This window comes from Salvelinus fontinalis, unplaced genomic scaffold (assembly GCF_029448725.1).
Source record: "Salvelinus fontinalis isolate EN_2023a unplaced genomic scaffold, ASM2944872v1 scaffold_0809, whole genome shotgun sequence".
Classification (NCBI taxonomy): Eukaryota; Metazoa; Chordata; class Actinopteri; order Salmoniformes; family Salmonidae; genus Salvelinus; species Salvelinus fontinalis.
This window is the reverse complement of record NW_026601018.1, coordinates 1,342-22,500: the sequence shown is the minus strand read 5'-3', so window position 1 is coordinate 22,500 and position 21,159 is coordinate 1,342. Positions and strand designations below refer to the sequence as shown.

General features: G+C 39.1%; 1 protein-coding gene across 1 annotated transcript in view; it reads right to left on the bottom strand.

Moving 5' to 3' along the window:
• LOC129847380 (deleted in lung and esophageal cancer protein 1-like) overlaps positions 1-7,782 on the bottom strand; it is a 50,877-nt gene extending 43,095 nt beyond the window's left edge. The window contains exons 1-4 of the mRNA XM_055915155.1: positions 7,558-7,782; positions 2,660-2,851; positions 1,224-1,291; positions 963-1,114 (exon numbers count right to left, since the gene is read on the bottom strand). Coding sequence (XP_055771130.1) covers positions 963-1,114; positions 1,224-1,291; positions 2,660-2,851; positions 7,558-7,676 — 531 coding nt within the window. The 5' untranslated portion in view covers positions 7,677-7,782. The remainder of the gene's footprint in view (positions 1-962; positions 1,115-1,223; positions 1,292-2,659; positions 2,852-7,557) is intronic.
• Between the last annotated feature and the right edge of the window lie 13,377 nt (positions 7,783-21,159).

The following is a 21,159-nucleotide window of genomic DNA, read 5'->3' as shown; positions in this document are numbered from 1 at the left end:
GGGGTTAGGGGTTAGTAGTAGGGGTTAGTATTAGGGGTTAGTAGTAGGGGTTAGGGGTTAGTAGTAGGGGTTAGTAGTAGGGGTTAGTAGTAGGGGTTAGGGGTTAGTAGTAGGGGTTAGTATTAGGGGTTAGTATTAGGGGTTAGGGGTTAGTATTAGGGGTTAGTATTAGGGGTTAGGGGTTAGGATTAGGGGTTAGTAGTAGGGGTTAGGGGTTAGTAGTAGGGGTTAGTATTAGGGATTAGTATTAGGGGTTAGTATTAGGGGTTAGTATTAGGGGTTAGGGGTTAGTATTAGGGGTTAGGGTTTAGTGTTAGGGGTTAGGGGTTAGTGTTAGGGGTTAGTGTTAGGGGTTAGTATTAGGAGTTAGTGTTAGGGGTTAGGGTTAGGGGTTAGTATTAGTATTAGGGGTTAACATTAGGGGTTAGTATTAGGGGTTAGGGGTTAGTATTAGGGGTTAGTATTAGGGGTTAGGGGTTAGTATTAGGGGTTAGTATTAGGGGTTAGGGGTTAGTATTAGGGGTTAGTATTAGGGGTTAGTAGTAGGGGTTAGGGGTTAGTATTAGGGGTTAGTATTAGGGGTTAGTATTAGGGGTTAGGGGTTAGTATTAGGGGTTAGGGGTTAGTATTATGGGTTAGTATTAGGGGTTAGTATTAGGGGTTAGGGGTTAGTATTAGGGGTTAGGGTTTGTATTATGGGTTAGGGGTTAGTATTAGGGGTTAGTATTAGGGGTTAGTAGTAGGGGTTAGGGGTTAGTATTAGGGGTTAGTATTAGGGGTTAGTATTAGGGGTTAGGGGTTAGTATTAGGGGTTAGGGGTTAGTATTATGGGTTAGTATTAGGGGTTAGTATTAGGGGTTAGGGGTTAGTATTAGGGGTTAGGGGTTAGTATTATGGGTTAGTAGTAGGGGTTAGTAGTAGGGGTTAGGGGTTAGTATTAGGGGTTAGTAGTGGTGTCGTACCTTACAGATGAGCTGGTCTCTATATTCCCCCCACATGTTGGTGAAGGATGTGATGTCGATGGTTTGAGTCTCAAACGCTCCCAGAATGCCACAGTCTGGCTGGACGAAGAACGCTGCGCCCTTCCCATGGGCCAACAGCCCACTCACAAACCCTGGCAGTATATACAGGACCAAACAGTCACAACGCAGTTCAGTCAAATGTACTGGATTCAGGGAATGAAACATGAAATGATTTCTGTGTAAATGAATCCTACTGTGTACCTTCCTGTGCCTTCTCCTCTACTTTCTTAGCTTGGACAGAGTGTAAAGGCTTCCTTACATACAGGCCCCTGAAACACAAAGAGTCAATGCACAGATTAACATAACAGAGGTGAGACAAAAGTATTTATTCGATGCAAACAATTCAAGGAAGTAGTAGTAGTAGTAGTAGTGGTAGTAGTAGTAGTAGTAGTAGTAGTAGTAGTAGTAGTAGTAGTAGTAGTAGTAGTAGTAGTGGTAGTAGTAGTAGTAGTAGTAGTAGTAGTAGTAGTAGTAGTAGTAGTAGTAGTAGTAGTAGTGATAGTAGTAGTAGTAGTAGTAGTAGTAGTAGTAGTAGTAGTAGTAGTAGTAGTAGTGGTAGTGGTAGTAGTAGTAGTAGTAGTAGTATTAGTAGTAGTAGTAGTAGTGGTAGTGGTAGTAGTAGTAGTAGTAGTAGTAGTAGTAGTAGTAGTAGTGATAGTAGTAGTAGTAGTAGTAGTAGTAGTAGTAGTAGTAGTAGTAGTGGTAGTAGTAGTAGTAGTAGTAGTAGTAGTAGTGGTAGTAGTAGTAGTAGTAGTAGTAGTAGTGGTAGTGGTAGTGGTAGTGGTAGTGGTAGTAGTAGTAGTAGTAGTAGTAGTGGTAGTGGTAGTGGTAGTGGTAGTGGTAGTAGTAGTAGTAGTAGTAGTAGTAGTAGTAGTAGTAGTAGTAGTAGTAGTTGTAGTAGTGGTAGTGGTAGTGGTAGTGGTAGTGGTAGTAGTAGTAGTAGTAGTAGTAGTAGTGGTAGTGGTAGTGGTAGTGGTAGTGGTAGTGGTAGTAGTAGTAGTAGTAGTAGTAGTGGTAGTGGTAGTGGTAGTGGTAGTGGTAGTGGTAGTGGTAGTGGTAGTGGTAGTAGTAGTAGTAGTAGTAGTAGTAGTAGTATTAGTAGTAGTAGTAGTAGTAGTGGTAGTAGTAGTAGTAGTAGTAGTAGTAGTAGTAGTAGTAGTAGTAGTAGTAGTAGTAGTAGTAGTAGTAGTAGTAGTAGTGGTAGTAGTAGTAGTAGTAGTAGTAGTAGTAGTAGTAGTAGTAATAGTAGTAGTAGTAGTAGTAGTAGTAGTAGTAGTGGTAGTAGTAGTGGTAGTAGTAGTAGTAGTAGTAGTAGTAGTAGTAATAGTAGTAGTAGTAGTAGTAGTAGTAGTAGTAGTAGAAGCAGTAGTAGTAGTAGTAGTAGTAGTAGTAGTAGTAGTAGTAGTAGTAGTAGTAATAATAGTAGTAGAAGCAGCAGCAGCAGCAGCAGCAGCAGCAGCAGTAGTGCATGAAACACACGAACGGAATAATAACCTAACGTAGCATGAGTAAAAATAGTTCCCACGTCTGGTTTTCAGGGGTAACGGAAGCTACGTTGAAGATACTGTACCCCTGAAAACCAGATGTTAGTGATTTCAGGCGACCCCCGCATAACACTAAGAAAATACAGACTGTACCTCTGCTGCGATTGGCCGGCTGGTGGTGAAGGGGCGTGTCCAGTGAAGTACTCCGCCTCCAGGGTGAAGGGGGCTGGGATTGCTGTGTGATTGGTTATAACCAGCTGCTTGGTGATTGGTCGCTTCAACAGGACTTTGTCTCCAAAGTCCAGAACCAACGATGCAGCAGGGTCATCTTCATCGAATCCAGGACTGGAGAGAAGACACACATCATCTATTTAACTATCTAGCATGCTCTGAACACCTGTGGTATTTAACTATCTAGCATGCTCTGAACACCTGTGGTATTTAACTATCTAGCATGCTCTGAACACCTGTGGTATTTAACTATCTAGCATGCTCTAAACACCTGTGGTATTTAACTATCTAGCATGCTCTGAACACCTGTGGTATTTAACTATCTAGCATGCTCTTGTAACAGTCCTGACCTATTTATGTTAGTTTTTATGTGTTTTTGGTCAGGGCATGTGTTTTGGGTGGGCAGTCTATGTTACCTGTTTCTATGTTGGTTTCGGTTTGCCTGGTATGGCTCTTGATTAGAGGCAGGTGGTTTGCATTTTCCTCTAATCAAGAGTCATATTTAGGTAGGGCATTATCACTGTGTGTTTGTGGGTGATTGTCTCCTGTGATGTCTTCGTCGTTGTCGATGTGTTTCACTTACGGGACTGTTTGGCTGTTCGTGTGTTTCGATGTAACGTTCCTGTCCGTGAGTTTACGTTTGTTATGTGAGTTTATGTTCAGGTTCCGTTCTACGTCGTTTGTTATTTTGTAAGTTTTGAAAGTGTTTGTTTTCGTTGTCATCGGTGTTCGTTATAAAATAAAGATGGCATATTTCCCAGACTCCGCATTTTGGTCAGAAGATCCTTCTCTCCTCACCTCATCTGAGGATGAGGAAAGCGACAGCTATGACGGAATCACCCACCAAAATACAGAGACCAAGCGGTATGGGAAAAATGCTCGACGGAGCAACAAGGACTTTTGGACTTGGGAGGAGATCCTGTCTGGTAGAGGACCCTGGGCGCAAACTGGAGGAAATCGCTGCTCTCGTGAGAAGAGTGAGGCAGCCACAGCCCAGGAGCGCTGGTATGAGGAGGCAGCTAGGAGACGTGGATGGAAGCCGGAGATTCAAGCTCGTAACCGGAATTATGAGGGGACACGTCTTGCACGGAAGCCCGAAAAGCCCGTGAGTAACTCCCAAAAATTTCTTGGGGGGGGGGCTAAGGGGTTGTGGGCCAAGGGCAGGTAGGAGACCTGCGCCCACTTCCCAGGCTAACCGTGGAGAGCGGGAGTACGGGCAGACACCGTGTTACGCAGTAGAGCGCACGGTGTCTCCTGTACGTGTGCATAGCCCAGTGCGGGTTATTCCACCTCCCCGCACTGGTAGGGCTAGATTGGGCATTGAGCCAGGTGTCATGAGGCCGGCTCAACGCGTCTGGTCTCCAGTGCGTCTCCTCGGGCCGGCATACATGGCACCTGCCTTACGCATGGTTTCCCCGGTTCGCCTGCATAGCCCAGTGCGGGCTATTCCACCTCGCCGCACTGGCAGGGCGACCGGGAGCATTCAACCAGGTAAGGTTGGGCAGGCTCAATGCTCAAGAGAGCCAGTACGCCTGCACGGTCCGGTATTTCCGGCGCCACCTCCCCGCCCCAGCCTAGTACCTACAGTGCCTATATTACGCACTAGGCTACCAGTGCATTTCCAGAGCCCTGTTCCTCCTCCACGCACTCTCCTTATAGTGCGTGTATCCAGTTCGGTGCCTCCAGTTCCGGCCCCACGCACTAAGCCACCTGTGCGTCTCCCAAGTCCTGTACACACTGTCACTTCTCCCCGTACTAGTCCTGAGGTGCGTGCCCTCAGCCAGGTGCCACCAGTGCCGGTACCACGCACCAGGTATAGAGTACGCTTTGAGAGTTCAGTGTGCCCTGTCTCTGCTCCCCGCACTAGTAGGAAGGTGCTTATCATTAGCACGGTGCCTCCAGTTCCGGCACCACGCACCAGGTCTACAGTGCGCCATATCCGGCCAGAGCCATCCGTCTCCCCAGCGCCATCTGAGCCATCCGTCTCCCCAGCGCCATCTGAGCCATCCGTCTCCCCAGCGCCATCTGAGCCATCTGTCTTCCCAGCGCCATCTGAGCCATCCGTCTTCCCAGCGCCATCTGAGCCATCCGTCTGCCAGGAGCCTGCAAAGCCGCCCGTCTGCCATGAGCCTGCAAAGCCGCCCGTCTGCCATGAGCCTACAGAGCCGTCAGCCAGACAGGAGCCGCTAGAGCCATCAGCCAGACAGGAGCCGCTAGAGCCGTCAGCCAGACAGGATCTGCCAGAGCCGCCAACCAGACAGGATCTGCCAGAGCCGCCAACCAGACAGGATCTGCCAGAGCCGCCAACCAGACAGGATCTGCCAGAGCCGCCAACCAGACAGGATCTGCCAGAGCCGCTAACCAGACAGGATCTGCCAGAGCCGTCAGTGAGCCATGAGCAGCCAGAGCCGTCAGTGAGCCATGAGCAGCCAGAGCCGTCAGTGAGCCATGAGCAGCCAGAGCCGTCAAAGAGCCATGAGCAGCCAGAGCCGTCAGTGAGCCATGAGCAGCCAGAGCCGTCAGAGAGCCATGAGCAGCCAGAGCCGTCAGAGCGCCATGAGCGTCGTGAGCCGTCAGCCTGCCATGAGCGTCGAGAGCCGTCAGCCTGCCATGAGCGTCGAGAGCCGTCAGCCTGCCATGAGCGTCGAGAGCCGTCAGCCTGCCATGAGCGTCGAGAGCCGTCAGCCTGCCATGAGCGTCGAGAGCCGTCAGCCTGCCATGAGCGTAGAGAGCCGTCAGTCTGCCATGAGCGTCGAGAGCCGTCAGCCAGCATGGACCTGCCAGAGCCGTCCAAACAGGACCTGCCAGAGTCCTTCAGCCGGGATCTGCCCCTTGTCCCGGTGTTGCCCCTTGTCCCGGTGCTGCCCCTTGTCCCGGTGCTGCCCCTTGTCCCGGTGCTGCCCCTTGTCCCGGTGCTGCCCCTTGTCCCGGTGCTGCCCCTTGTCCCGGTGCTGCCCCTTGTCCCGGTGCTGCCCCTTGTCCCGGTGCTGCCCCTTGTCCCGGTGCTGCCCCTTGTCCCGGTGCTGCCCCTTGTCCCGGTGCTGCCCCTTGTCCCGGTGCTGCCCCTTATTCCAGTGATGGTCCTTATCCTGGTGCTGCCCCTTGTTTTTGTGCTGCCCCTTGTCCCGGTGCTACCCCTTGTCCCGGTGCTGCCCCTTGTTCCGGTGCTAGCTGATTATTTAGGGGAAGGTAATGTTTGGGTGGTCAGTGGTAGGGGTAGACAGAAGAGGGGAGTGACTATGGTGGTATGGGGACAGCGTCCGGAACCGGAACCACCACCGTGGTCAACTGCCCACCCGGACCCTCCCCTGGACTTTGTGCTGGTGCGCCCGGCGTTCGCACCTTGGGGGGGGGGTACTGTAACAGTCCTGACCTATTTATGTTAGTTTTTATGTGTTTTTGGTCAGGGCATGTGTTTTGGGTGGGCAGTCTATGTTACCTGTTTCTATGTTGGTTTCGGTTTGCCTGGTATGGCTCTTGATTAGAGGCAGGTGGTTTGCATTTTCCTCTAATCAAGAGTCATATTTAGGTAGGGCATTATCACTGTGTGTTTGTGGGTGATTGTCTCCTGTGATGTCTTCGTCGTTGTCGATGTGTTTCACTTACGGGACTGTTTGGCTGTTCGTGTGTTTCGATGTAACGTTCCTGTCCGTGAGTTTACGTTTGTTATGTGAGTTTATGTTCAGGTTCCGTTCTACGTCGTTTGTTATTTTGTAAGTTTTGAAAGTGTTTGTTTTCGTTGTCATCGGTGTTCGTTATAAAATAAAGATGGCATATTTCCCAGACTCCGCATTTTGGTCAGAAGATCCTTCTCTCCTCACCTCATCTGAGGATGAGGAAAGCGACAGCTATGACAGCTCTGAACACCTGTTGTATTTAACTATCTAGCATGCTCTGAACACCTGTGGTAATTAACTATCTAGCATGCTCTGAACACCTGTGGTATTTAACTATCTAGCATGCTCTGAACACCTGTGGTATTTAACTATCTAGCATGCTCTGAACACCTGTGGTATTTAACTATCTAGCATGCTCTGAACACCTGTGGTATTTAACTATCTAGCATGCTCTGAACACCTGTGGTATTTAACTATCTAGCATGCTCTGAACACCTGTGGTATTTAACTATCTAGCATGCTCTGAACACCTGTGGTATTTAACTATCTAGCATGCTCTGAACACCTGTGGTATTTAACTATCTAGCATGCTCTAAACACCTGTTGTAATTAGCTATCTAGCATCTAGGTAGAGAGTAGGACACGTACCTGTCTCTAGGTAGAGAGTAGGACAGAAGACACGTACCTGTCTCTAGGTAGACAGTAGGACACGTACCTGTCTCTAGGTAGACAATAGGACACGTACCAGTCTCTAGGTAGACAGTAGGACACGTACCTGTCTCTAGGTAGACAATAGGACACGTACCTGTCTCTAGGTAGACAGTAGGACACGTACCTGTCTCTAGGTAGACAATAGGACACGTACCTGTCTCTAGGTAGACAATAGGACACGTACCTGTCTCTAGGTAGACAGTAGGACACGTACCTGTCTCTAGGTAGACAGTAGGACACGTACCAGTCTCTAGGTAGACAATAGGACACGTACCTGTCTCTAGGTAGACAGTAGGACACGTACCTGTCTCTAGGTAGACAATAGGACACGTACCTGTCTCTAGGTAGACAGTAGGACACGTACCTGTCTCTAGGTAGACAGTAGGACACGTACCTGTCTCTAGGTAGAGAGTAGGACACATACCTGTCTCTAGGTAGAGAGTAGGACAGTAGGACACGTACCTGTCTCTAGGTAGAGAGTAGGACACGTACCTGTCTCTAGGTAGAGAGTATGAGACGTTGAGTCTCTGGGCTTTAGAGAAGAATTTCAAAACCAGAGGATCTTTCATCCCTGTCACTTCACACAACGCTGCTACTGCACTCAACTCCATCTACAGGAAATGACACGGACGGAGAGATGAGACATCAGTCTACAGGGAATGACAGGGACGGAGAGATGAGACATCAGTCTACAGGGAAAGACGGGGACGGAGAGATGAGACACTTAGAGGTGTAGGATATGTAGGATACTAACATCAGTCTGAACTGTGTTTAATGTAGTAACATCAGTCTGAACTGTGTTTAATGTAGTAACATCAGTCTGAACTGTGTTTAATGTAGTAACATCAGTCTGAACTGTGTTTAATGTAGTAACATCAGTCTGAACTGTGTTTAATGTAGTAACATCAGTCTGAACTGTGTTTAATGTAGTAACATCAGTCTGAACTGTGTTTAATGTAGTAACATCAGTCTGAACTGTGTTTAATGTAGTAACATCAGTCTGAACTGTGTTTAATGTAGTAACATCAGTCTGAACTGTGTTTAATGTAGTAACATCAGTCTGAACTGTGTTTAATGTAGTAACATCAGTCTGAACTGTGTTTAATGTAGTAACATCAGTCTGAACTGTGTTTAATGTAGTAACATCAGTCTTAACTGTGTTTAATGTACTAACATCAGTCTTAACTGTGTTTAATGTAGTAATACTAACATCAGTCTGAACTGTGTTTAATGTAGTAACATCAGTCTGAACTGTGTTTAATGTAGTAACATCAGTCTGAACTGTGTTTAATGTACTAACATCAGTCTGAACTGTGTTTAATGTAGTAACATCAGTCTGAACTGTGTTTAATGTAGTAACATCAGTCTGAACTGTGTTTAATGTAGTAACATCAGTCTGAACTGTGTTTAATGTAGTAACATCAGTCTGAACTGTGTTTAATGTAGTAACATCAGTCTGAACTGTGTTTAATGTAGTAACATCAGTCTGAACTGTGTTTAATGTAGTAACATCAGTCTGAACTGTGTTTAATGTACTAACATCAGTCTGAACTGTGTTTAATGTAGTAACATCAGTCTGAACTGTGTTTAATGTAGTAACATCAGTCTGAACTGTGTTTAATGTAGTAACATCAGTCTGAACTGTGTTTAATGTAGTAACATCAGTCTGAACTGTGTTTAATGTAGTAACATCAGTCTGAACTGTGTTTAATGTAGTAACATCAGTCTGAACTGTGTTTAATGTAGTAACATCAGTCTGAACTGTGTTTAATGTACTAACATCAGTCTGAACTGTGTTTAATGTAGTAACATCAGTCTGAACTGTGTTTAATGTAGTAACATCAGTCTGAACTGTGTTTAATGTAGTAACATCAGTCTGAACTGTGTTTAATGTAGTAACATCAGTCTGAACTGTGTTTAATGTAGTAACATCAGTCTGAACTGTGTTTAATGTAGTAACATCAGTCTGAACTGTGTTTAATGTAGTAACATCAGTCTGAACTGTGTTTAATGTAGTAACATCAGTCTGAACTGTGTTTAATGTAGTAACATCAGTCTGAACTGTGTTTAATGTAGTAACATCAGTCTGAACTGTGTTTAATGTAGCTAACATCAGTCTGAACTGTGTTTAATGTAGTAACATCAGTCTGAACTGTGTTTAATGTAGTAACATCAGTCTGAACTGTGTTTAATGTAGTAACATCAGTCTGAACTGTGTTTAATGTAGTAACATCAGTCTGAACTGTGTTTAATGTAGTAACATCAGTCTGAACTGTGTTTAATGTAGTAACATCAGTCTGAACTGTGTTTAATGTAGTAACATCAGTCTGAACTGTGTTTAATGTAGTAACATCAGTCTGAACTGTGTTTAATGTAGTAACATCAGTCTGAACTGTGTTTAATGTAGTAACATCAGTCTGAACTGTGTTTAATGTAGTAACATCAGTCTGAACTGTGTTTAATGTAGTAACATCAGTCTGAACTGTGTTTAATGTAGTAACATCAGTCTGAACTGTGTTTAATGTAGTAACATCAGTCTGAACTGTGTTTAATGTAGTAACATCAGTCTGAACTGTGTTTAATGTACTAACATCAGTCTGAACTGTGTTTAATGTAGTAACATCAGTCTGAACTGTGTTTAATGTAGTAACATCAGTCTGAACTGTGTTTAATGTAGTAACATCAGTCTGAACTGTGTTTAATGTAGTAACATCAGTCTGAACTGTGTTTAATGTAGTAACATCAGTCTGAACTGTGTTTAATGTAGTAACATCAGTCTGAACTGTGTTTAATGTAGTAACATCAGTCTGAACTGTGTTTAATGTAGTAACATCAGTCTGAACTGTGTTTAATGTAGTAACATCAGTCTGAACTGTGTTTAATGTAGTAACATCAGTCTGAACTGTGTTTAATGTAGTAATACTAACATCAGTCTGAACTGTGTTTAATGTAGTAACATCAGTCTGAACTGTGTTTAATGTAGTAACATCAGTCTGAACTGTGTTTAATGTAGTAACATCAGTCTGAACTGTGTTTAATGTAGTAACATCAGTCTGAACTGTGTTTAATGTAGTAACATCAGTCTGAACTGTGTTTAATGTAGTAACATCAGTCTGAACTGTGTTTAATGTAGTAACATCAGTCTGAACTGTGTTTAATGTAGTAACATCAGTCTGAACTGTGTTTAATGTAGTATACTAACATCAGTCTGAACTGTGTTTAATGTAGTAACATCAGTCTGAACTGTGTTTAATGTAGTAACATCAGTCTGAACTGTGTTTAATGTACTAACATCAGTCTGAACTGTGTTTAATGTAGTAACATCAGTCTGAACTGTGTTTAATGTAGTAACATCAGTCTGAACTGTGTTTAATGTAGTAACATCAGTCTGAACTGTGTTTAATGTAGTAACATCAGTCTGAACTGTGTTTAATGTAGTAACATCAGTCTGAACTGTGTTTAATGTAGCTAACATCAGTCTGAACTGTGTTTAATGTAGTAACATCAGTCTGAACTGTGTTTAATGTAGTAACATCAGTCTGAACTGTGTTTAATGTAGTAACATCAGTCTGAACTGTGTTTAATGTAGTAACATCAGTCTGAACTGTGTTTAATGTAGTAACATCAGTCTGAACTGTGTTTAATGTAGTAACATCAGTCTGAACTGTGTTTAATGTAGTAACATCAGTCTGAACTGTGTTTAATGTAGTAACATCAGTCTGAACTGTGTTTAATGTAGTAACATCAGTCTGAACTGTGTTTAATGTAGTAACATCAGTCTGAACTGTGTTTAATGTAGTAACATCAGTCTGAACTGTGTTTAATGTAGTAACATCAGTCTGAACTGTGTTTAATGTAGTAACATCAGTCTGAACTGTGTTTAATGTAGTAACATCAGTCTGAACTGTGTTTAATGTAGTAACATCAGTCTGAACTGTGTTTAATGTAGTAACATCAGTCTGAACTGTGTTTAATGTAGTAACATCAGTCTGAACTGTGTTTAATGTAGTAACATCAGTCTGAACTGTGTTTAATGTAGTAACATCAGTCTGAACTGTGTTTAATGTAGTAACATCAGTCTGAACTGTGTTTAATGTAGTAACATCAGTCTGAACTGTGTTTAATGTAGTAACATCAGTCTGAACTGTGTTTAATGTAGTAACATCAGTCTGAACTGTGTTTAATGTACTAACACTAACATCAGTCTGAACTGTGTTTAATGTAGTAACATCAGTCTGAACTGTGTTTAATGTACTAACATCAGTCTGAACTGTGTTTAATGTAGTAACATCAGTCTGAACTGTGTTTAATGTAGTAACATCAGTCTGAACTGTGTTTAATGTAGTAACATCAGTCTGAACTGTGTTTAATGTAGTAACATCAGTCTGAACTGTGTTTAATGTAGTAACATCAGTCTGAACTGTGTTTAATGTAGCTAACATCAGTCTGAACTGTGTTTAATGTAGTAACATCAGTCTGAACTGTGTTTAATGTAGTAACATCAGTCTGAACTGTGTTTAATGTAGTAACATCAGTCTGAACTGTGTTTAATGTAGTAACATCAGTCTGAACTGTGTTTAATGTAGCTAACATCAGTCTGAACTGTGTTTAATGTAGTAACATCAGTCTGAACTGTGTTTAATGTAGTAACATCAGTCTGAACTGTGTTTAATGTAGTAACATCAGTCTGAACTGTGTTTAATGTAGTAACATCAGTCTGAACTGTGTTTAATGTAGTAACATCAGTCTGAACTGTGTTTAATGTAGTAACATCAGTCTGAACTGTGTTTAATGTAGTAACATCAGTCTGAACTGTGTTTAATGTAGTAACATCAGTCTGAACTGTGTTTAATGTACTAACATCAGTCTGAACTGTGTTTAATGTAGTAACATCAGTCTGAACTGTGTTTAATGTAGTAACATCAGTCTGAACTGTGTTTAATGTAGTAATACTAACATCAGTCTGAACTGTGTTTAATGTAGTAACATCAGTCTGAACTGTGTTTAATGTAGTAACATCAGTCTGAACTGTGTTTAATGTAGTAACATCAGTCTGAACTGTGTTTAATGTAGTAACATCAGTCTGAACTGTGTTTAATGTAGTAACATCAGTCTGAACTGTGTTTAATGTAGTAACATCAGTCTGAACTGTGTTTAATGTAGTAACATCAGTCTGAACTGTGTTTAATGTAGTAACATCAGTCTGAACTGTGTTTAATGTACTAACATCAGTCTGAACTGTGTTTAATGTAGTAACATCAGTCTGAACTGTGTTTAATGTAGTAACATCAGTCTGAACTGTGTTTAATGTAGTAACATCAGTCTGAACTGTGTTTAATGTAGTAACATCAGTCTGAACTGTGTTTAATGTAGTAACATCAGTCTGAACTGTGTTTAATGTAGTAACATCAGTCTGAACTGTGTTTAATGTAGTAACATCAGTCTGAACTGTGTTTAATGTAGTAACATCAGTCTGAACTGTGTTTAATGTAGTATACTAACATCAGTCTGAACTGTGTTTAATGTAGTAACATCAGTCTGAACTGTGTTTAATGTAGTAACATCAGTCTGAACTGTGTTTAATGTAGTAACATCAGTCTGAACTGTGTTTAATGTAGTAACATCAGTCTGAACTGTGTTTAATGTAGTAACATCAGTCTGAACTGTGTTTAATGTAGTAACATCAGTCTGAACTGTGTTTAATGTAGTAACATCAGTCTGAACTGTGTTTAATGTAGTAACATCAGTCTGAACTGTGTTTAATGTAGTAACATCAGTCTGAACTGTGTTTAATGTAGTAACATCAGTCTGAACTGTGTTTAATGTAGTAACATCAGTCTGAACTGTGTTTAATGTAGCTAACATCAGTCTGAACTGTGTTTAATGTAGTAACATCAGTCTGAACTGTGTTTAATGTAGTAACATCAGTCTGAACTGTGTTTAATGTAGTAACATCAGTCTGAACTGTGTTTAATGTAGTAACATCAGTCTGAACTGTGTTTAATGTAGTAACATCAGTCTGAACTGTGTTTAATGTAGTAACATCAGTCTGAACTGTGTTTAATGTAGTAACATCAGTCTGAACTGTGTTTAATGTAGTAACATCAGTCTGAACTGTGTTTAATGTAGTAACATCAGTCTGAACTGTGTTTAATGTAGAACTAACATCAGTCTGAACTGTGTTTAATGTAGTAACATCAGTCTGAACTGTGTTTAATGTAGTAACATCAGTCTGAACTGTGTTTAATGTAGTAACATCAGTCTGAACTGTGTTTAATGTAGTAACATCAGTCTGAACTGTGTTTAATGTAGTAACATCAGTCTGAACTGTGTTTAATGTAGTAACATCAGTCTGAACTGTGTTTAATGTAGTAACATCAGTCTGAACTGTGTTTAATGTAGTAACATCAGTCTGAACTGTGTTTAATGTAGTAACATCAGTCTGAACTGTGTTTAATGTAGTAACATCAGTCTGAACTGTGTTTAATGTAGTAACATCAGTCTGAACTGTGTTTAATGTAGTAACATCAGTCTGAACTGTGTTTAATGTAGTAACATCAGTCTGAACTGTGTTTAATGTAGTAACATCAGTCTGAACTGTGTTTAATGTAGTAACATCAGTCTGAACTGTGTTTAATGTAGTAACATCAGTCTGAACTGTGTTTAATGTAGTAACATCAGTCTGAACTGTGTTTAATGTAGTAACATCAGTCTGAACTGTGTTTAATGTAGTAACATCAGTCTGAACTGTGTTTAATGTAGTAACATCAGTCTGAACTGTGTTTAATGTAGTAACATCAGTCTGAACTGTGTTTAATGTAGTAACATCAGTCTGAACTGTGTTTAATGTAGTAACATCAGTCTGAACTGTGTTTAATGTAGTAACATCAGTCTGAACTGTGTTTAATGTAGTAACATCAGTCTGAACTGTGTTTAATGTAGTAACATCAGTCTGAACTGTGTTTAATGTAGTAACATCAGTCTGAACTGTGTTTAATGTAGTAACATCAGTCTGAACTGTGTTTAATGTAGTAACATCAGTCTGAACTGTGTTTAATGTAGTAACATCAGTCTGAACTGTGTTTAATGTAGTAACATCAGTCTGAACTGTGTTTAATGTAGTAACATCAGTCTGAACTGTGTTTAATGTAGTAACATCAGTCTGAACTGTGTTTAATGTAGTAACATCAGTCTGAACTGTGTTTAATGTAGTAACATCAGTCTGAACTGTGTTTAATGTAGTAACATCAGTCTGAACTGTGTTTAATGTAGTAACATCAGTCTGAACTGTGTTTAATGTAGTAACATCAGTCTGAACTGTGTTTAATGTAGTAACATCAGTCTGAACTGTGTTTAATGTAGTAACATCAGTCTGAACTGTGTTTAATGTAGTAACATCAGTCTGAACTGTGTTTAATGTAGTAACATCAGTCTGAACTGTGTTTAATGTAGTAACATCAGTCTGAACTGTGTTTAATGTAGTAACATCAGTCTGAACTGTGTTTAATGTAGTAACATCAGTCTGAACTGTGTTTAATGTAGTAACATCAGTCTGAACTGTGTTTAATGTAGTAACATCAGTCTGAACTGTGTTTAATGTAGTAACATCAGTCTGAACTGTGTTTAATGTAGTAACATCAGTCTGAACTGTGTTTAATGTAGTAACATCAGTCTGAACTGTGTTTAATGTAGTAACATCAGTCTGAACTGTGTTTAATGTAGTAACATCAGTCTGAACTGTGTTTAATGTAGTAACATCAGTCTGAACTGTGTTTAATGTAGTAACATCAGTCTGAACTGTGTTTAATGTAGTAACATCAGTCTGAACTGTGTTTAATGTAGTAACATCAGTCTGAACTGTGTTTAATGTAGTAACATCAGTCTGAACTGTGTTTAATGTAGTAACATCAGTCTGAACTGTGTTTAATGTAGTAACATCAGTCTGAACTGTGTTTAATGTAGTAACATCAGTCTGAACTGTGTTTAATGTAGTAACATCAGTCTGAACTGTGTTTAATGTAGTAACATCAGTCTGAACTGTGTTTAATGTAGTAACATCAGTCTGAACTGTGTTTAATGTAGTAACATCAGTCTGAACTGTGTTTAATGTAGTAACATCAGTCTGAACTGTGTTTAATGTAGTAACATCAGTCTGAACTGTGTTTAATGTAGTAACATCAGTCTGAACTGTGTTTAATGTAGTAACATCAGTCTGAACTGTGTTTAATGTAGTAACATCAGTCTGAACTGTGTTTAATGTAGTAACATCAGTCTGAACTGTGTTTAATGTAGTAACATCAGTCTGAACTGTGTTTAATGTAGTAACATCAGTCTGAACTGTGTTTAATGTAGTAACATCAGTCTGAACTGTGTTTAATGTAGTAACATCAGTCTGAACTGTGTTTAATGTAGTAACATCAGTCTGAACTGTGTTTAATGTAGTAACATCAGTCTGAACTGTGTTTAATGTAGTAACATCAGTCTGAACTGTGTTTAATGTAGTAACATCAGTCTGAACTGTGTTTAATGTAGTAACATCAGTCTGAACTGTGTTTAATGTAGTAACATCAGTCTGAACTGTGTTTAATGTAGTAACATCAGTCTGAACTGTGTTTAATGTAGTAACATCAGTCTGAACTGTGTTTAATGTAGTAACATCAGTCTGAACTGTGTTTAATGTAGTAACATCAGTCTGAACTGTGTTTAATGTAGTAACATCAGTCTGAACTGTGTTTAATGTAGTAACATCAGTCTGAACTGTGTTTAATGTAGTAACATCAGTCTGAACTGTGTTTAATGTAGTAACATCAGTCTGAACTGTGTTTAATGTAGTAACATCAGTCTGAACTGTGTTTAATGTAGTAACATCAGTCTGAACTGTGTTTAATGTAGTAACATCAGTCTGAACTGTGTTTAATGTAGTAACATCAGTCTGAACTGTGTTTAATGTAGTAACATCAGTCTGAACTGTGTTTAATGTAGTAACATCAGTCTGAACTGTGTTTAATGTAGTAACATCAGTCTGAACTGTGTTTAATGTAGTAACATCAGTCTGAACTGTGTTTAATGTAGTAACATCAGTCTGAACTGTGTTTAATGTAGTAACATCAGTCTGAACTGTGTTTAATGTAGTAACATCAGTCTGAACTGTGTTTAATGTAGTAACATCAGTCTGAACTGTGTTTAATGTAGTAACATCAGTCTGAACTGTGTTTAATGTAGTAACATCAGTCTGAACTGTGTTTAATGTAGTAACATCAGTCTGAACTGTGTTTAATGTAGTAACATCAGTCTGAACTGTGTTTAATGTAGTAACATCAGTCTGAACTGTGTTTAATGTAGTAACATCAGTCTGAACTGTGTTTAATGTAGTAACATCAGTCTGAACTGTGTTTAATGTAGTAACATCAGTCTGAACTGTGTTTAATGTAGTAACATCAGTCTGAACTGTGTTTAATGTAGTAACATCAGTCTGAACTGTGTTTAATGTAGTAACATCAGTCTGAACTGTGTTTAATGTAGTAACATCAGTCTGAACTGTGTTTAATGTAGTAACATCAGTCTGAACTGTGTTTAATGTAGTAACATCAGTCTGAACTGTGTTTAATGTAGTAACATCAGTCTGAACTGTGTTTAATGTAGTAACATCAGTCTGAACTGTGTTTAATGTAGTAACATCAGTCTGAACTGTGTTTAATGTAGTAACATCAGTCTGAACTGTGTTTAATGTAGTAACATCAGTCTGAACTGTGTTTAATGTAGTAACATCAGTCTGAACTGTGTTTAATGTAGTAACATCAGTCTGAACTGTGTTTAATGTAGTAACATCAGTCTGAACTGTGTTTAATGTAGTAACATCAGTCTGAACTGTGTTTAATGTAGTAACATCAGTCTGAACTGTGTTTAATGTAGTAACATCAGTCTGAACTGTGTTTAATGTAGTAACATCAGTCTGAACTGTGTTTAATGTAGTAACATCAGTCTGAACTGTGTTTAATGTAGTAACATCAGTCTGAACTGTGTTTAATGTAGTAACATCAGTCTGAACTGTGTTTAATGTAGTAACATCAGTCTGAACTGTGTTTAATGTAGTAACATCAGTCTGAACTGTGTTTAATGTAGTAACATCAGTCTGAACTGTGTTTAATGTAGTAACATCAGTCTGAACTGTGTTTAATGTAGTAACATCAGTCTGAACTGTGTTTAATGTAGTAACATCAGTCTGAACTGTGTTTAATGTAGTAACATCAGTCTGAACTGTGTTTAATGTAGTAACATCAGTCTGAACTGTGTTTAATGTAGTAACATCAGTCTGAACTGTGTTTAATGTAGTAACATCAGTCTGAACTGTGTTTAATGTAGTAACATCAGTCTGAACTGTGTTTAATGTAGTAACATCAGTCTGAACTGTGTTTAATGTAGTAACATCAGTCTGAACTGTGTTTAATGTAGTAACATCAGTCTGAACTGTGTTTAATGTAGTAACATCAGTCTGAACTGTGTTTAATGTAGTAACATCAGTCTGAACTGTGTTTAATGTAGTAACATCAGTCTGAACTGTGTTTAATGTAGTAACATCAGTCTGAACTGTGTTTAATGTAGTAACATCAGTCTGAACTGTGTTTAATGTAGTAACATCAGTCTGAACTGTGTTTAATGTAGTAACATCAGTCTGAACTGTGTTTAATGTAGTAACATCAGTCTGAACTGTGTTTAATGTAGTAACATCAGTCTGAACTGTGTTTAATGTAGTAACATCAGTCTGAACTGTGTTTAATGTAGTAACATCAGTCTGAACTGTGTTTAATGTAGTAACATCAGTCTGAACTGTGTTTAATGTAGTAACATCAGTCTGAACTGTGTTTAATGTAGTAACATCAGTCTGAACTGTGTTTAATGTAGTAACATCAGTCTGAACTGTGTTTAATGTAGTAACATCAGTCTGAACTGTGTTTAATGTAGTAACATCAGTCTGAACTGTGTTTAATGTAGTAACATCAGTCTGAACTGTGTTTAATGTAGTAACATCAGTCTGAACTGTGTTTAATGTAGTAACATCAGTCTGAACTGTGTTTAATGTAGTAACATCAGTCTGAACTGTGTTTAATGTAGTAACATCAGTCTGAACTGTGTTTAATGTAGTAACATCAGTCTGAACTGTGTTTAATGTAGTAACATCAGTCTGAACTGTGTTTAATGTAGTAACATCAGTCTGAACTGTGTTTAATGTAGTAACATCAGTCTGAACTGTGTTTAATGTAGTAACATCAGTCTGAACTGTGTTTAATGTAGTAACATCAGTCTGAACTGTGTTTAATGTAGTAACATCAGTCTGAACTGTGTTTAATGTAGTAACATCAGTCTGAACTGTGTTTAATGTAGTAACATCAGTCTGAACTGTGTTTAATGTAGTAACATCAGTCTGAACTGTGTTTAATGTAGTAACATCAGTCTGAACTGTGTTTAATGTAGTAACATCAGTCTGAACTGTGTTTAATGTAGTAACATCAGTCTGAACTGTGTTTAATGTAGTAACATCAGTCTGAACTGTGTTTAATGTAGTAACATCAGTCTGAACTGTGTTTAATGTAGTAACATCAGTCTGAACTGTGTTTAATGTAGTAACATCAGTCTGAACTGTGTTTAATGTAGTAACATCAGTCTGAACTGTGTTTAATGTAGTAACATCAGTCTGAACTGTGTTTAATGTAGTAACATCAGTCTGAACTGTGTTTAATGTAGTAACATCAGTCTGAACTGTGTTTAATGTAGTAACATCAGTCTGAACTGTGTTTAATGTAGTAACATCAGTCTGAACTGTGTTTAATGTAGTAACATCAGTCTGAACTGTGTTTAATGTAGTAACATCAGTCTGAACTGTGTTTAATGTAGTAACATCAGTCTGAACTGTGTTTAATGTAGTAACATCAGTCTGAACTGTGTTTAATGTAGTAACATCAGTCTGAACTGTGTTTAATGTAGTAACATCAGTCTGAACTGTGTTTAATGTAGTAACATCAGTCTGAACTGTGTTTAATGTAGTAACATCAGTCTGAACTGTGTTTAATGTAGTAACATCAGTCTGAACTGTGTTTAATGTAGTAACATCAGTCTGAACTGTGTTTAATGTAGTAACATCAGTCTGAACTGTGTTTAATGTAGTAACATCAGTCTGAACTGTGTTTAATGTAGTAACATCAGTCTGAACTGTGTTTAATGTAGTAACATCAGTCTGAACTGTGTTTAATGTAGTAACATCAGTCTGAACTGTGTTTAATGTAGTAACATCAGTCTGAACTGTGTTTAATGTAGTAACATCAGTCTGAACTGTGTTTAATGTAGTAACATCAGTCTGAACTGTGTTTAATGTAGTAACATCAGTCTGAACTGTGTTTAATGTAGTAACATCAGTCTGAACTGTGTTTAATGTAGTAACATCAGTCTGAACTGTGTTTAATGTAGTAACATCAGTCTGAACTGTGTTTAATGTAGTAACATCAGTCTGAACTGTGTTTAATGTAGTAACATCAGTCTGAACTGTGTTTAATGTAGTAACATCAGTCTGAACTGTGTTTAATGTAGTAACATCAGTCTGAACTGTGTTTAATGTAGTAACATCAGTCTGAACTGTGTTTAATGTAGTAACATCAGTCTGAACTGTGTTTAATGTAGTAACATCAGTCTGAACTGTGTTTAATGTAGTAACATCAGTCTGAACTGTGTTTAATGTAGTAACATCAGTCTGAACTGTGTTTAATGTAGTAACATCAGTCTGAACTGTGTTTAATGTAGTAACATCAGTCTGAACTGTGTTTAATGTAGTAACATCAGTCTGAACTGTGTTTAATGTAGTAACATCAGTCTGAACTGTGTTTAATGTAGTAACATCAGTCTGAACTGTGTTTAATGTAGTAACATCAGTCTGAACTGTGTTTAATGTAGTAACATCAGTCTGAACTGTGTTTAATGTAGTAACATCAGTCTGAACTGTGTTTAATGTAGTAACATCAGTCTGAACTGTGTTTAATGTAGTAACATCAGTCTGAACTGTGTTTAATGTAGTAACATCAGTCTGAACTGTGTTTAATGTAGTAACATCAGTCTGAACTGTGTTTAATGTAGTAACATCAGTCTGAACTGTGTTTAATGTAGTAACATCAGTCTGAACTGTGTTTAATGTAGTAACATCAGTCTGAACTGTGTTTAATGTAGTAACATCAGTCTGAACTGTGTTTAATGTAGTAACATCAGTCTGAACTGTGTTTAATGTAGTAACATCAGTCTGAACTGTGTTTAATGTAGTAACATCAGTCTGAACTGTGTTTAATGTAGTAACATCAGTCTGAACTGTGTTTAATGTAGTAACATCAGTCTGAACTGTGTTTAATGTAGTAACATCAGTCTGAACTGTGTTTAATGTAGTAACATCAGTCTGAACTGTGTTTAATGTAGTAACATCAGTCTGAACTGTGTTTAATGTAGTAACATCAGTCTGAACTGTGTTTAATGTAGTAACATCAGTCTGAACTGTGTTTAATGTAGTAACATCAGTCTGAACTGTGTTTAATGTAGTAACATCAGTCTGAACTGTGTTTAATGTAGTAACATCAGTCTGAACTGTGTTTAATGTAGTAACATCAGTCTGAACTGTGTTTAATGTAGTAACATCAGTCTGAACTGTGTTTAATGTAGTAACATCAGTCTGAACTGTGTTTAATGTAGTAACATCAGTCTGAACTGTGTTTAATGTAGTAACATCAGTCTGAACTGTGTTTAATGTAGTAACATCAGTCTGAACTGTGTTTAATGTAGTAACATCAGTCTGAACTGTGTTTAATGTAGTAACATCAGTCTGAACTGTGTTTAATGTAGTAACATCAGTCTGAACTGTGTTTAATGTAGTAACATCAGTCTGAACTGTGTTTAATGTAGTAACATCAGTCTGAACTGTGTTTAATGTAGTAACATCAGTCTGAACTGTGTTTAATGTAGTAACATCAGTCTGAACTGTGTTTAATGTAGTAACATCAGTCTGAACTGTGTTTAATGTAGTAACATCAGTCTGAACTGTGTTTAATGTAGTAACATCAGTCT